The sequence below is a fragment of the Schistocerca nitens genome, chromosome 4 (genome assembly GCF_023898315.1).
Source record: "Schistocerca nitens isolate TAMUIC-IGC-003100 chromosome 4, iqSchNite1.1, whole genome shotgun sequence".
NCBI lineage: Eukaryota > Metazoa > Arthropoda > Insecta > Orthoptera > Acrididae > Schistocerca > Schistocerca nitens.
In genome coordinates this window covers 356,197,666-356,215,825 of record NC_064617.1, presented here as the reverse complement: position 1 = coordinate 356,215,825, position 18,160 = coordinate 356,197,666, and the positions used below count along the sequence as shown (strand labels likewise).

Below are 18,160 nucleotides of genomic sequence, written 5' to 3'. Positions count from 1 at the left end.
TAAAAGTATTGTCATCCAGCTTGGACCACCTGCTTACAAGAATTTTTGTATATTCTATTCATTCTGTGTGTTTCCTCTCCATCTCTGCAGTTTTCAATATTTATTTTTCATGTTTAGGGCTAATTTTGATTAATAGTAAACAGGAGTAACATTTCTGAGTTGGTTAGCATTGAAGTTAGCCAATCAGTCCATTGTGCATGCAGTTTCAAGCAGTCCACCAAATGCAAACAGTGGCAGTTGTTCCCATACCATAGATGGCAGCGCATGTGACTGCTCAGCCTTTGGCTTAGGTTTATCCTTACTACTGTCCATGTCCAATTTATGTATGACTCTGTTGTTTGGTTTTAGGATACTGAACAAAGAACACGTTTGGCGACACCTTCTCTGGCAGGCCACTTTAATTTGTGCACACAGTGACCCAACCAACCAACTTTAGAGATAATTAATTTGGAAACTGTGCAACATATCAAATTTTTTTCTTAACAATTATTTCCCAGCACAATCTGCTCTGCAACACCCTTACAAACTTTTGAGACAGTTTGTGACCACCCCATAGGTACACAAAGCCCTAACTTACATCTGCTAATCTATCGATAAATGAATTAATATATTTTTCTTTTCTTTCTGCACTCTTATCCATTTAACATTAGGCTTACTGTTGATTGATGAGGATGTTAAAAGTAATGGTTCATGACCTGCAAGAGCTCCACCTAAGGGTCTAACTTCATAATACCTTTGAAAAGTTAACTACAACTTTATCCAAGCAAACATTATTCCCTGTTGGGCCATAGTTTGTACGGTGTAAATTCAGTGGTCTTAAGATATTACATCTACACCTGTACTCTGCAAGCCACCTAATGATGTGTGGCAGTGGGCACCCCCTCCCCTCCCCCCTTCGTCTTTACATTTGCAAATGATGCATGGGTATATTTCATTGTGGTCTTGTGTGAGATGTATATGGAAGGAAGTAATATGCTGCCCAAATCTTCTTTGACTGTAAACTCTTAATATTTTCAACAGTAACTTTCTCTGCGATACACAGTGCCTCCTTTGTAGCAATTGCAACTGGAATTTGTTGATCATCACTGCAACAGTAATGGATCTGTCATTGTCATCATTGGTGCAGATGCTACACTATGTAGCACAACTCTCTTCATCTCTGAACATCTATTGCAACCTTCTTTCATTGAACCACAGCTTATAGAGTCCTGAATTCAGTCACAAATCAAGTCCAGTACTCCACAATTTCATATTTTGTTCAATAAATGACACCACAGACCTGTATGAAATGACCTCCGAAAGTCTAGGAAGATTGTATCAACCTGGATGCCTTTGCCTGCAATGTTCTGGATTTTATAGGTGAAGAGAACAGTCTATTTCACAATCTCTCTGTTTGTGGAATCTATCTTGGTTTTTGAAGAGGACATTTACATTCTGCAGAAAAGTCATAAGACATGAGTATGGTACATGTTCCATAATTTTACAACAGATTGAGGTCAGCAATTAGGTATGTGCCTCAATGTGACAACCCTACTTAGAAACTGCAGTGACCTGTGCTTTTTTTCCAGTTACTTGGTATTCTTAGTTTTTTCGTTTTTAAAATCTCACAGGTATGTCATCTGATCCAGATTCCTTTCCACTACTGAGTGATTTCAGTTGATTATCTATTCTACGGTCACCCATCTCAGTATCTGCCATATCTGTTTGAGAGCAATAATTAAAAGTAGGAATCATATCTTGCTATTATGGTTTGTGGAGCAGTGTAAGAAGGTTTTGTGGAGTGTTGAGTCATGTTATATTATATGGCACTCAAATGGGAAATTTTGGCCCAGCAGAAGGCTGGTGTGAGTAATTTCTGGATTGTGTTGTGATGAGAATAAATTTTAGTGATTTTAGGTGTACATCATTTTAATTACTCGGTGGCAGAATTAATGCAGTTGTTAGGAGAATGTTTTAGCTTACAATATGCTTCCCACATTTTGAAAATAGATTGTAATTGTACCTTCTCTAAAATGTGTCCCTTATATAAGGATCATTGTATCGTGATTAGAAGAAAATCAAGCGGATTTGCTGGTCAGAGCGGTGATCTAAAACCTGTCGGGCATGTTTGGGATGAACTAGAATGTCGATTGCTTCTGGCTCAATTTTCACGAATATCTGCCTGCAAGATGAGTGTAAACAATTTACACCTTAAATTACCAAAACTTAGTCATTAACTTTCTCCAGAGGATACTCACTGGAATAATTGTGAAAGGGGATTGTGTATACTTTTAATTACATGCAGATGGCCTCATTGGAGTGGACAGCAAATGGTGTTCAAAATCTTTTGGTCACGTGATTCTAAAAATGATGTGCTAGTTACAGTATGTACTGGGAGAAAAAAGTACAATTATGTGCTGGACAAACCACGGCCAGTTTATGTGTTAACTTACTTTAGCTATTACTGCAGTTAAAATATTTCCTTTTAATTCCACTTGTGCCTTCATTCAAATTACTTTTTTTTAAGCCTTTCTTATGTTGGGAAAATTCAAGCTTTCGCAACAAACTGTTGCCTCATCAGGAAAGAGGGAAGGAGAGGGAAAGACGAAAGGATGTGGGTTTTAAGGGAGAGGGTAAGGAGTTATTCCAATCCCGGGAGCGGAAAGACTTACCTTAGGGGGAAAAAAGGACGGATATACACTCGCGCACACACACACACACATATCCATCCACACATATACACACACAAGCAGACATATTTTAAATATGTGGGAAAAAAATATCTAAAAACAAAGATGATGTGACTTACCGAACGAAAGCGCTGGCAGGTCGATAGACACACAAACACACACACAATATTCAAGCTTTCGCAACAAACTGTTGCCTCATCAGGAAAGAGGGGAAGGAGAGGGAAAGACGAAAGGATGTGGGTTTTAAGGGAGAGGGTAAGGAGTCATTCCAATCCCGGGAGCGGAAAGACTTACCTTAGGGGGGAAAAAAGGACAGGTATACACTCGCACACACACACACACATATCCATCCACACATATACAGACCACGTGGAATGTTTCCCTCTATTATATTGATATGGGAAACATTCCACGTGGGAAAAAAATATCTAAAAACAAAGATGATGTGACTTACCGAACGAAAGCGCTGGCACGTCGATAGACACACAAACATACACACAAAATTCAAGCTTTCGCAACAAACTGTTGCCTCATCAGGAAAGAGGGAAAGACGAAAGGATGTGGGTTTCAAGGGAGAGGGTAAGGAGTCATTCCAATCCCAGGAGCGGAAAGACTTACCTTAGGGGAAAAAAGGACGGGTATACACTCGCACACACACACATATCCATCCACACATATACACACACAAGCAGACATCTCACAAGCAGACATATTTAAAGACAAAGAGTTTGGGCAGAGATGTCAGTCGAGGCGGAAGTGAAGAGGCAAAGATGATGTTGAATGACAGGTGAGGTATGAGTGGCGGCAACTTGAAATTAGCGGAGATTGAGGCCTGGTGGGTAACGGGAAGAGAGGATATATTGAAGAGCAAGTTCCCATCTCCGGAGTTTGGATAGGTTGGTGTTGGTGGGAAGTATCCAGATAACCCGGACGGTGTAACACTGTGCCAAGATGTGCTGGCCGTGCACCAAGGCATGTTTAGCCACAGGGTGATCCTCATTACCAACAAACACTGTCTGCCTGTGTCCATTCATGCGAATGGACAGTTTGTTGCTGGTCATTCCCACATAGAATGCATCACAGTGTAGGCAGGTCAGTTGGTAAATCACGTGGGTGCTTTCACATGTGGCTGTGCCTTTGATCGTGTACACCTTCCGGGTTACAGGACTGGAGTAGGTGGTGGTGGGAGGGTGCATGGGACAGGTTTTACACCGGGGGCGGTTACAAGGATAGGAGCCAGAGGGTAGGGAAGGTGGTTTGGGGATTTCATAGGGATGAACTAAGAGGTTACGAAGGTTAGGTGGATGGCGGAAAGACACTCTTGGTGGAGTGGGGAGGATTTCATGAAGGATGGATCTCATTTCAGGGCAGGATTTGAGGAAGTCGTATCCCTGCTGGAGAGCCACATTCAGAGTCTGGTCCAGTCCCGGAAAGTATCCTGTCACAAGTGGGGCACTTTTGGGGTTCTTCTGTGAGAGGTTCTGGGTTTGAGGAGATGAGGAAGTGGCTCTGGTTATTTGCTTCTGTACCAGGTCGGGAGGGTATTTACGGGATGCGAAAGCTGTTTTCAGGTTGTTCGTGTAATGGTTCAGGGATTCCGGACTGGAGCAGATTCGTTTGCCACGAAGACCTGGGCTGTAGGGAAGGGACCGTTTGATGTGGAATGGATGGCAGCTGTCGTAATGGAGGTACTGTTGCTTGTTGGTGGGTTTGATGTGGACGGACGTGTGAAGCTGGCCATTGGACAGGTGGAGGTCAACATCAAGGAAAGTGGCATGGGATTTGGAGTAGGACCAGGTGAATCTGATGGAACCAAAGGAGTTGAGGTTGGAGAGGAAATTCTGGAGTTTTTCTTCACTGTGAGTCCAAATCATGAAGATGTCATCAATAAATCTGTACCAAACTTTGGGTTGGCAGGCCTGGGTAACCAAGAAGGCTTCCTCTAAGCGACCCATGAATAGGTTGGCGTACGAAGGGGCCATCCTGGTACCCATGGCTGTTCCCTTTATTGTTGGTATGTCTGGTCTTCAAAAGTGAAGAAGTTGTGGGTCAGGATGAAGCTGGCTAAGGTAATGAGGAAAGGGGAGTATATATATATATATATATATATATATATATATATATATATATATATATATTAGGGAAACATTCCACGTAGTCTGTATATGTGTGGATGGATGTGTGTGTGTGTGTGTGTGTGTGTGTGTGTGTGTGTGTGTGTGTGTGCGCGAGTGTATACCTGTCCATTTTTCCTCCTAAGGTAAGTCTTTCCACTCCCGGGATTGGAATGACTCCTTACCCTCTCCCTTAAAACCCACATCCTTTCGTTATATATATATATATATATATATATATATATATATATATATATATATATTGCTGGCAGGTCGACAGACACACAAACGAACACAAACACACACACAAAATTCAAGCTTTCGCAACACACTGTTGCCTCATCAGGAAAGAGGGAAAGGAGAGGGAAAGACGAAAGGATATATATGGTTATAATAGAGGGAAACATTCCACGTAGGAAAAATATATCTAAAAACAAAGATGATGTGACTTACCAAATGAAAGTGCTGGCAGGTCGACACACAAACAAACACAAACATACACACAAAATTCAAGCTTGGTGTGTGTGTGCGAGTGTATACCCGTCCTTTTTTCCCCCTAGGGTAAGTCTTTCCGCTCCCGGGATTGGAATGACTCCTTACCCTCTCCCTTAAAACCCACATCCTTTCGTCTTTCCCTCTCCTTCCCTCTTTCCTGATGAGGCAACAGTTTGTTGCGAAAGCTTGAATTTTGTGTGTATGTTTGTGTTTGTTTGGGTGTCTGTTGACCTGCCAGCACTTTCATTTGGTAAGTCACATCATCTTTGTATATATATATATATATATATATATATATATATATATATATATATATGACCATTTGTGAGAATAATAAGTCAGTGATATGTAATGTTGCTAACATTTTTATGTTTATATGTCTGTATATTAAAAATACTTGTTCTTCCTGTTCCGTGTAGGTTCTACGTGAACTACGTGGTGCATTATCTCAAATGAAACGAGATGATTCCTGTCGAGCTGTTCTGCTGACATCGACTGGTGGTCTCTTCTGTCAAGGTGTTGATCTGCACTGTGTGCTGCTTTCAAACATAGAACGGCGGAAGGCAGTAGCACAAGAATTTGCTTTTGCAATCAAGTAATTATTATTGCATAGACTGTTTATTTTGGGGAGAAATATAGTATTTCATAAGTAAAATAAAATGAGAATTGTAGAAAAGCATGTTGCTTGTATATAACTGAATTAGATGTTGGAACGTTAACAGCTAAGAGACATGTGTGTGAATATACACTGGATTGTTTTGGATGCTCTTATCTCATTTGTCTTTCCAGCCTGCTAGGTCCAAATAGAACATTTTTTCTCTGATCCTCTTGGCATTTAATATTACAAGCTTAATATAAAGGAAAAACAGCAGAGTTACATCTAATTTTATATTGTGACAAAAATTTGAAGCAGTTCAGAGCACTGTGATTTAAAATAACTCTCTCTCTCTCTCTCTCTCTCTCTCTCTCTGTGTGTGTGTGTGTGTGTGTGTGTGCGTGCGTGCGTGCGTGCGTGCGTGGTCTTTTTTCTTTGCGGGGGGGGGGGGGGGGGCACACTGCGTGTGTGCAACACTTTCTCCTGGAAAGGTTTTTAACTCAGTGTTAGAAGCAGTGGAGGCAAATCCTGAAATTATTGTGTGATTTGAGTTGGAAAGTGGAGGAGGTGATTTGTAATTTTTCATGGAATTCTAAACTTTCTTGGGTTCACAAAATTCATAGTACAAAGCTGTATTGGGTTCATTAATTGTATTACCAGTTTCAGTTACAAGCCATTATTATCCAGTTCGAAACTCAGACAAAAACGTTTTATGTATTGTGAAAATATGAGTTAGTTTTGTTTGAGTTTCATACCAAATGATGGTTTGTAACTAGAACTGCTAGTACAGTTAAAGAATCCAATACAGCCTTGTGTTATGAATTTTGTCAAAATTTAGCTAGGTTTTCCAGGTTTGTTTGTGGAAGTTGAACACACATTGATGGCTGAACATTTTTGAATTATTTAAATTAAATACGATATGAAATACCACTACAAAATTGTTTTTATTATGTGGAAATAGAAGTTTACATACATTGGAGTGAAAAAAGTAATTTTGAGTGTAGGGACTTTTAGTGTTGTTGGTTTGATGCAGCCCTTGATGCTACTCTATCCTGTGTAAGCCTCTTCACCTCTGAATGACTACGGCAATCTTCATCCATTTGAATCTGCTTACTGTATTCATCTCTTGGTCTCCCTCTATGATTTTTGCCCCCCCACATATCCCTCCAGTATTAAATTGCTGATCCCTTGATGTCTCAAAACTTATTCTATCAACCAATCAACTCTTCGTTACATTGTGCCACAAATGTCTTGTCTCCACAGTTCTATTCAGTACTGCCTCACAAGTTACCTGATATACCCAACTAATCTTTATCATTCTTCTGTAGCACCCTATTTCAAAAGCTTCTGTTTTCTTCTTGTCTCATTTGTTTATCATCCGTGTTTCACTTTCATACGTGGTTACACTGCATACAAATACTTTCAGAAAAGACTCCCTAACACTTAAGTTTATATTCAATGTTAAGAGGTCTTTCTTATCCAGAAACACTTTTCTTGCCATTGCCAGTCAACATTTTAGGTCCTCTCTTCTTCGGCCATCACAGTTAAATTGCTGCCCAAGTAGCAGAATTCATCTACTACTTTTAGAGTCTCATTACGTAAACTAATTTTCTCAACATTACATGTTCTAATTTGACTACATTTTATTGTCCTTGTTTTGCTTTTTGTTGATATTCATCTTGTGTCCTCCTTTCAAGACAATGAGCAGTACGTTCAGCTACTCTTTCCTTTGCTGTCTCTGACAGAATTACAATTTCGTCGGCAGAATTGTTATTTCTTCTCTGTGAACTTTAATTACTACTACAAATTTTTTTGGTTTCCTTTTCTGCTTGCTCAACGTGCAGATTGAATATATCGGAGAATGGCTACAACCCTGTCTCACTCCCTTCTCAACTACTCCTTCCCTTTCATGTCCCTTGATTCTTATAACTGCCGTCTGGTTTCTGTACAGGTTGTAAATAACCTTTTCCTCTCTGTATTTTACCCTGGCTACTTTCAGGATTTCAGAGGTAGTATTCTAGTCAACATTGTCAAAAGCTTTCTCTAAGTATACAAATGCTACCAATGTAGGTTTGCTTTTCCTTAACCTATCTTCTAAGATAAGTCATAGGGTCAGTGTTGCCTCATGTGTTCCTGCATTTCTCCTTAATCTAAACTGATCCTTCGGGAGATCCACTTCTACCATGTTTTTCATTCTTTTGTACATTGATATCAGTAGATTCATTCTGCATTTGAATTCAAATGCTGCTTCTCTAATTTTCGCAGTAGTGTTTCATGAAAATATCATTGTATTCCCTTCAGAAATTCCCATTTGAGTTCTCAAAATATCTCTGTAATACCCACATCTTAATTGAATCTAATGATAACGATTCTAGCAGCCCACCTCTGAATTGCTTCACTGTCTTTCTGTAAACTGACCTTATGTGGATACCAAACACTCTTGCAGGACTCAAGAATGGGTCGCAGTAGTGTTCTCTATGTGGTCACCTTTACAGTTAAACACACTCTCCACCTACAATTCTCCCAATAAACTGAAGTCAATCATTCGCCTCTCTACTACTATCCTTATATGCTGAAGGAGGGCTCTTTTATAATTGTAACAGTATATAGGTCCCCTTCAGGAAACTTTCATTTATTCCTGGAAAACTTGGATGCCTTGTTGTGCTATCTGTCAGATAGGGGAAAGCAAATTATTTGTGGGGACTTCAGTGTTGATTCACTGAAAGAGTGTAATAGGAAGAATGACCTGGAAGTCTTGCTCGATTCTTTCAATTTGAAATCTGTCAGTAACTTAAAATATAACTTATTTCATGATACACTTGTAAGAGAATTTGAAAACTGTTTCCCCAAGAAAGTAGTTAAATCTAATTATAAGAAACCACGCAAAAAACCGTGGCTTACTAAAGGAATCAAAATATCTTGTAACCACAAAAGGGAACTGTATCTAACAAGAAAGAGTAACGACCCAGAAACAGCCAAATATTATAAAAACTACTGTGCTACATTAAGAAAGGTTATTAAAAAGTCCAGAAGCATGTGCATCATGTCTGAGTTTAATACCTCTGATAACAAAATCAAAACAATTTGGAATATTATTACAAGGGAGACAGAGCAAAAAAGAGTACCGGATGATGGCATCACCATCAAAGCGAATGGATACTTGATAAACAACAAGCCGGAAGTCGAAAACATATTGAATAATCATTTTTTAAATGTTGTAGAGAAAATAGGATCTAAATGTTTATTAGAAGAAGCAAGGCAGTTAATGGGAGAGGCCTTACCCACACCATTTGATACAATTGAAATTCCACCCACCTCTCCTTATGAAATTAGGAAGATAATAAACTCTCTCAAGAATAAATGCTCACATGGAATTGATGGCATTTCCAGGAGGATAACAAAAGCTTTTTCCCAAGAAATAAGTGGTATTCTTAGCCACATATGTAATAGCTCTCTGAAGCAGGGTATTTTCCCAGATAGACTGAAGTATGCCATTGTTAAACCACTGCATAAAAAAGGGGATACGTCTGATGTCAACAACTACCGCCCTCTCTCTCTTCTGACTGCCTTATCCAAAATTCTTGAAAAAGTAATGTATTGTAGAGTTGCTTCAAACATTTGTAAAAATAAAGTTTTAACAAAATGTCAGTTTGGTTTCTAGAAAGGTTTTTCAACGGAAAATGCTATGTATACTTTCACTAATGAAATATTAAATGCTCTGAGTAACCGGAAGTCACCCATTGGGATTTTTTGTGATCTATCAAAGGCTTTTGATTGTGTAAATCATGGAATACTTCTAGATAATCTCAAGTACTGTGGTATGAATGGGACAGTGCTCAAATGGTTTAAATCATACGTAACTGTAAGAGTGCAGAAAATTGAAGTAAGCAGTTCACATAATATGCAAAAAACTGGTGATTTCTCAAACTGGGGAACAATCAAGAATGGGGTGCCGCAAGGTTTGGTCTTGGGTCCTCTGCTGTTCTTAATATATATTAATGACTTGCCATTCTATATTCACGAAGATGCAAAGCTGGTACTTTTTGTCGATGATACAGGTATAGCTATCACACCCAACAGACAAGAATTAACTGGTGAAATTGTAAACTATGTTTTTCAGAAAATCATTAAGTGGTTCTCTGCAAAGGGGCTCTCATTAAACTTTGACAAAATACAGTATATACATTTCCACACAGTAAACGGAATGTTACCATTAATAAATATAGACTTTGATCAGAAATCGGTAGCTAAGGTAGAATATTCAAAATTTCTAGGTGTATGCATTGATGAGGGGTTGAACTGGAGAAAACACACTGAGGATCTGCTGAAATGTTTGAGTTCAGCTACTTATACTATTAGGGTCATTGCAAATTTTGGCGATATACATCTGAGTAAATTTGCTTACCACGCCTATTTTCATTCTCTGCTTTGTATGGCATCATATTCTGGGGTAACTCATCATTGAGTAACAGGGTGTTCATTGCACAATAGGGTGTAATCGGAATAATTGCTGGAGCTCATCCAAGATCATCCTGCAGACACTTATTTAAAGAGCTAGAGATCTTCACTGTAGCCTCACAATATATATATTCACTTATGAAATTTGTTATTAACAAACCAAATGAATTCAAAAGTAATAGCAGTGTACATGGCTACAACACTAGGAGAAAGGATGATCTTCACTACTCAAGGTTAAATCTAACTTTGGCTCAGGAGGGGGTAAATTACGCTGCCACAAAAGTCTTTGGTCACTTACCTAATAGCATCAAATGTCTGACAGATAGCCATATAGCATTTAACAGGAAATTAAAAGAATTTCTTAATGGCAACTCCTTCTACTCTTTAGATGAATTTTTGGATGTAGTAAGTGGGTAATTTCCCCAGCCCACAAAAAAAAAAAAAAAAAAAATTGTCATGTAATATCTTCTATAGACACCTTTTGTTAACCTGACACTTTCCACATCATTGCAAAGTGTCGTATTCATGATCTATGGAACAAGTACTAATCTAATCTAATCTTGTCCCATTTCATACTGTTTTGTAGTGTTGTACCTAGATATTTAACTGATGTGTCTGTGTCAAGTACGCACTACTAATGCCATATTCAAACAGTATGGATTGTTTTTCCCACTAATCTGCATCGACTTACATTTTTCTACATTTAGAGCAAGATGCCATTCATCGCAGTAACAAGAAATTCTGTCCGTTATCTTGTATCCTAAGGCCACTCGGTGACAACACCTCCCATACAACCCAGCATCATCAGCAAACAGTCGCAGATTGCTGGACGCCCTGTCCAGCAAATCATTTATGTATGTGGAGAATAATACGGGTCCTATCATATCTTCGTTAAAAGTATGCAGTGGGGGACTGTGTCAAATGCTGTCCGGAAATCTGGGAATATGGGATCTGCATGTTGCCCTTCATCCATGGTTCACAGGATATCATGTGAGAAAAGGGCATGATGCTTATTTGTGGACGGAAGCTTTTCCATCTCAAGAAAATTTATTGTGTGTTACCCATCATACCATAGATGCACATCTTGAACACCAATGGCCCTACAACACTGATAATTTGTAGTTCCTTTAAAATTATGTGCTAAGAAATACATTTAGTCTGATCCTGTTCTAACTTAGGTTTAGACATTTACACTTTGGTTTACTGGAGGTGTATTTCACATTAAGTACTGTGAAAATCCCAGGACAGATCACTGACTGAATGCTTGGCCATTACAGTAGATTGAAATTTCATCCATCCATCCAGCCATTCATTCATTTATGATGTACCATAGATCTTGTTATTAAAGAAAATCTTCAGGGATGTGGAATGAAGCATAGTGTACATTAACAAAGAAAGCTGCTACTAGAAACTATTTCTGTACACAATATTAGTAGTTAACTATCACAAAACAGCTTTTTACTATTTTACGTATGAAAAATGAACATATAGAAATAGAAGGAGGGTTGCTACTGGAAAAAGCTACTATTTCCTCAGTTATACCAAATAGATGGTGTCCATCAACTGCTTATTGCTTAAGATTCCCCGTGATCACTCTGATGTTTGTCAAAGACAGCTTCATCTGTATCTTGTAAGAATAATGTGCCATTCATGAAATAGATTGTCAATAGTTGATAGGAATTGTTAATCCTTGAATCTAGATATTTCAAAGAGACACAAAAACATTGATGAGTCAAAACATTGTGACCTCTGTCGACTATGGGATTGAATGCCTCCTTGTGGCATTACCACCACATGTTGTGGAAAGAAATATATAGAGGAATCATTGTAGTGATGATATGGGCTGCAAATGTGAAATCCAGTGACATAAGCGACATAGAAAGACAAGCAGCCTGGAAAAGAGCATTTTGGAAATGACAAAGTTGTTCACATACTACTATTGTGAGCACCTACAGAAATTGTTTGAACAATAGTAGAATCACAAGTAGTTGACACAATATTGAGTGTCCACTGTCTCATCACAGAATGTGAAGGTTGCAGATTTTCGCACTCCGTGGATAGGCAGCAACAATCTGTGCCAGATCTGACATCAGAGTACAATGCTGATGTAGGAATAAATGTTTTGGAGCACTTTGTTCGGTACACATTTTTTGATCATGGACTTCTGCAGAATATGACCCCTTTCTGTTCGCATGTTGACCTAGTATCATCAATTACAATTGCAGTGGGCATGGGATTATCCAGATTGTACTGTGGCTCAATGAAAATGTGTCTGTCACTTGAGTGATGAATCTTGTTTATTGTTATAGCAGGTCAAAGCCCTTGTAATGGTCCAGCAAACAGCTGCTCGAAACACACTCTGCTTTATCATTGCAGGCCAATGGGGAGAATATTTTTGTTTACTTCTATGGCACCTGTGGTAGTAACCAAAGACATGGTGACAGCTGTGGACAACATTAACATCATTGTGGACTATGTACATCCCCTTTATTTTTTATGTCTTCCCAAGGGTGATGGCATCTTTCAGGATGGTAACTGTTCATGTTACAAGGCCAGAATAGTTTTTATGTCTTCCCAAGGGTGATGGCATCTTTCAGGATGGTAACTGTTCGTGTTACAAGGTCAGAATAGTGTTACAGTTGTTTGAGAAGATTGTAGTGAATTCACTTTAATGGTTTGGCTACCAGATTCACATGTATGAAACAAACTCAAAATGTCTGGAATGATTTTGAGCACAATTTCTACTCTCACAAACCACTGCCCTGTAATTTACTGGAATTGTGCTCCATGTCCATAGATGTACCATACTGATGCCACATACCTGTGGAAAACACTCAAGGACTTACCGAATCTGTGCCACATGTAATTGCTACTGTATTGCATTCCAAAGGTGGACCAACAAGTTATGAAGCAAGTGGCCATAATGTTTTGGTTCATTACTGTATCTTGTCTCACTCAGCAAATATATGCCCCACCTCACATTAATTTCCACAGCTACCTAGCTAACGTTGGTCATAAACTGTTTTATCCTAAGATCCCTTTTTTGCGTCGACTTTAGAAGTCTCTGACCAGGAATAGAGAAATATATTTCACTTTAGCTATTAACGAATTTGTCTACATGTTTTCCATATATACTGTTCTGTATTGTGGTGCGAGTTACTCTGTAGTATCCTGTTAGAAACAGTTAAATATTTCATCTCTTTCTCAGACTTGTAAACATACTCACTCGGTAGTGTTGTGTACACTTTTTTGTTCAAGTTACTAAGTTTCATAATACTCTGGATCTATATGACTTTCCTTGTGAGCTTTTATGCAATATTCAAAATTGAGGTATGTTGATGAGAAGCCGACAGTTACTTTTTATATGTATGATCAGAGCAGAATAATCTAGATATGTGTATCCTGATACCACAGAGTATTAATGTAATGTACCAAGCCTCATAGTTGTGGAAGTTCCTAGCAGATAAAAATTGTGTGCTCGACGGGGTCTCAAATCTGAACATGTATCTTTGCAGACAGTGTTCTGACTGGCTAAGGTATCCATGTGCAATGACTTGTGGCTCACCTTGACAGCTTCAGTTTTCCGACTCTACCTGCTGTTTTCCATACCCTGTCTGCAGAAGCTCTGTTGTATACTTTTGTTGAACTAGCAATGGCACAGGAAGGGTATTGTGAAGAATGCAGAGAACCAGCCTAGGGTTCGCTTTGCGCAAAGTTGTGTAGTACAAAATTGGTATGCAGCTTGCAGATGCATACAATTTTATCTTTGTTTGGAAATTATTATGTACACTTAGTCTTATAGATGTGTTAGTTGGCTCATATACTTTTAGCAGATGATACACCAACTACCATCTCCAACTTGTTCTGTTTGTAGTAATACATACGTTACACAAACGCTCTTTCCCACTGTGTATTCTCCTGAACAAGGGCGATTCTAGATGGCGGTCAAGGGGGGGGGGGGGGCGGGGGGGGAATGGAATATCGCTTGACAGAAGGTGAGATGGGGTCCTCCACCGACAAATTGGTAAAATTTAGTATTGCTCAAAGTAGGTTTTGGTAACTGTTTTGGAGTTCAGGGTAAAAATGTGTCTACAGAATGTGTGTGCCCAGGAAAATAATACGATTTGACCCAGCTGTCCGGCGACAAGCTTTTGGCTGGGATCAGCAATTTGAGTGTGGGTAGGCGTACCCGGCATATTTATCTTTCTTGATTATTGTAAGTGGTACTCCTACATTAATATACATCCAGTGTATATTAATGAATAATCAGACACCCATTTTTAGTTAAATGATATTTATTGGTTTAGATAGTGAGCTATTTGCTGCTCTTATTCTTTTGTTAAAATGTGTTTGAATTAAATTGCAACATATATTGCTACATAATTATAAAACAAGATTGAACCTGTTGAAGTAACACATTCGCTGATTTCTGAAGTAATTTTATCCAGTGTAATATCATACTCCATTGGAGGGGGGGGGGGGGGGGGCTATAGCCTCTGTAGCCACCCCCGCCTTGTCACTGCCCCTTCTCCTGAATAACTGTTTTCTTTTTTCCCCTCTGTCCCTCTGTTTTTCCTTTCTGTAATAACCTTTTTTTATACTCTGTGCTCCTCTTAGTTTGCTTCGTTATGATTTCAGGAGACGATTTCCTGATCCTATGTTACCTTGTCGAGTACTGAAACTTACTTGTTGCCTTCTTTAGTTTTGTATGGTTCACAAATATTACATATTTGACTTACCACATTCCCATTCTGTTTTAAGTTTTTCTTATTAGACTTCCACAGAAAGATTATGTTTTAAAGAAATTTAACAAACCATTTTTCACATATTGGTAGGTGACTCATTCTGTCCCTGGTTGTCAGTGCAGGTAAGTATGAAAATTGGTTGTAGTTTGATAATAATTGATTGAGCTTTCATGTTTCAAATTGGTAGATGACTCATTCTGTCCCTGGTTGTCAGTGCAGGTAAGTATGAAAATTGGTTGTAGTTTGATAATAATTGATTGAGCTTTCATGTTTCAATTTGTGGTATATTTAAAGTGGTCAATTTTACAAGTATCCAGCTTTCGACAATGAACAGTTTGCTTCATCACTCGAAACATTAACTATTTCATAGTCACTTTTCTTTTCTTTCTCATCTCTGCCCAGTATAAGTTTATATTTTGGACCAAAATCCCACAGACACTCTGATTTTTATGCTGCTGTCCATTAAAATTAAAACACCATGAAGACAGCATGCTTGTACTGTAAACCTTGATCAAAGCAGGAAATGTATCATTCGGAAATCTGCCCAAACCACACAAGTATTTCAGCCCCAACACATTCAGTATACTTTTATAGGATAAATTTTTTGTGAAGCAGAATGTGTCTAACATGGAAACAGAATCCAAATTATAAGACTTTATTAATAATTCATTGTGTAATGTGGAAAAGTGCTGATACAGTACTATTACTTTACATTACTATTGTATTACAGAATACTTTAGTTAGACTCAACAATGAGGTTACTTTTAACAAAAAGATGTACAGAACTGACAGTACTATTGAGTGGCACAAATTTAAGAAAAGAGGTGCGACTATGTGGATGTCTATCAGTATGCACTGCTCTGTACAACAGCGAACAAGCTAGCACAATGTTGCTAAATCAAAGGAAATGGTTCATTCATGAGTGCTCTGTTTATTGGCATTTCTCGTTTTACATAATTATTGACGTATGCAGGCACACACTGGAACACTGTTGCACACCGCAAATACTGCTGCACTCTGCACAGCTTAAGAGGTGGGTGTTCTGTTAAACAGTGGTTTTACCCAGCAAGGTCAAGCAGTCGAAAGAAATGAACTACCTGCATTATTTTCTGCCAGTTTCAACTAACTAGTAGCACTTTTAAGTGATAATATGATGTTGAAAGAAAAGCATGTTTCACTAACACTTAATGAAAAAAGTAAAGCAATTTAGGTGAGTGTGAGAGACAGACTCTCCATGCACGAAATTATGTTGCATTTCAAATAAGGTAAAACACAAATTTATCAGACATTTTGAAACAAGTATAAGATACTGGATCAATGGACAAAAGGGAAAAGGCGAATGAAAAAAAAGTAAAGTGGACAGGAAATGAAAATTTTAACAAGATAGTGTAAGAATGGTTCATAAGCACATGGGCAAAAAATTTACCTATGTCTGGCCACATATTGCTGAGTGAAGCTCCAAAAGTCACTAAATAGCTTGGAAATATGCAGCTTAAGACATACATAGGTTGGCTGGACAGTTTCAGAGCTAGGCACTACCTCATGTAGAATGAAGTGTGGGGGAAACCAAGGATGTGCAGGGCAGTGTAGCAACAGAATACAATACTGTACATCCTAATTGCAAATTATGACCCAAAAGATGTGTCCTGTGCCCATGAAACGGGACTGTTTTATCACGTACTGCCTTCAAAATCTCTATCAATTAGAGCTGAAAAGTGCACTGACAGAAAAATGCCGAAGGAAAGACTCACTGTACTGCTGTGTGGAAACATGTTAGGTGAAATGGACAAGCCACTGGAGATTCGAAAGGTGACAAAACCATAGACATCAATACACTTCCAGTCATGTGGTGAAGTATTAAAAAGGTGTGGGTGGTGAGTGGTCTTATGGAAGAATGGCTGGGCTCTTTAAATAAAAAAAAAAAAAAAATAAAAATAAAAAAAAGAAATTTCCAACTTCTCCTTTACCTAGACAATGGAATGTGCTACCCGAAAGTCAAATTATCAAAAGTGAAATTGACTTGGTCCCTGCCAGTTTCAACCAACCTCACACAACCCATGGATCAGGGGATTATTTACACATTCAAGTCCCATTATAGGTAATTATTGAGTGCTGAACAAATCGAAAGTGCTTTTGCTCTTGCATGCTCAGTTTCTGTCCTGGGTGCAGTAAATGGGATTGGCTTGTCAATAAGAGAAATGATGCCAGAAGCTTCAGTAAAGTGGGATTGGAGGTCAAGAACAAGACACTTTTGTGGCCATCAAAGCTCGAGAAAATACGGCAGCAATGATGTCGCTGAGTTAATTAAAATACAAAACATTTCATGTAGAGCTGACGACTACCATCAAAGTGTTGTCTTCCTGTCAACTCACTCGCATTTTACTTCACAACAAATTTAGCAGAAAGCTGCAACACAGATGATCAAGAAGAAAAGGAAGAATAAGAAGAAGAAGAAGAAGAAGAAGAGGTAGTGACGCAAAATGATGTCCCTAGAAAAATTAATATGGTACGCCTGAAGAACCTATTGTGTGCATAAACGATATTATGCAATCTGTAGCACACACATTCTCCAAAGCTGTAGGAACTGTTGTATAGTGGAAGGGGAGGGGGAATTGAATAGGGAAGTCAAATATGTGTACCTCCTTGATATGTGGCAACAAAAGTGAAATGTAAAGCAAATAAACACAGGAATAATATGTGTGTACAACAACCATAAACAAATTTAGAGTAAAAATACAGAAATGGCGTATTATTTATCGGTTAGTGTAATTTCTAGTGTTCTGTTGTAGAATACACAGTAAACGAACATCTTACTGTGCGGGAGTGAAGAAGGTATGTAAATATATGCATAATTACCAATTTATGCTTTTGTGCATGATACTGGACATAATTTATGTGGCCTAGTGAGTTTTGTGTAATCCGGAAACTTGTCCAATTTGGAATATTATTTTAGTCCCAAGCAATTCTGTTCTTAGCCAATTGTACTGTGTATGCAAATCATTAGGATTTCAGTGCAACTGCATGAAGTAGATAGCAATAATACTTTGTACATTATGTATACAAAGAAAGTTTATGCAGTGAGTT

General features: G+C 38.4%; 1 protein-coding gene across 3 annotated transcripts in view; it reads left to right on the top strand.

Annotated features, from left to right (window-relative positions):
• The window catches only part of LOC126253090 (uncharacterized), a 96,061-nt gene that overhangs the window by 26,121 nt on the left and 51,780 nt on the right, over positions 1 to 18,160 (top strand). For all 3 annotated transcript variants that reach the window (XM_049954193.1, XM_049954192.1, XM_049954191.1), the window contains exon 4: positions 5,698 to 5,873. In XM_049954193.1, the coding sequence (XP_049810150.1) occupies positions 5,698 to 5,873 (176 nt within the window). The remainder of the gene's footprint in view (positions 1 to 5,697; positions 5,874 to 18,160) is intronic.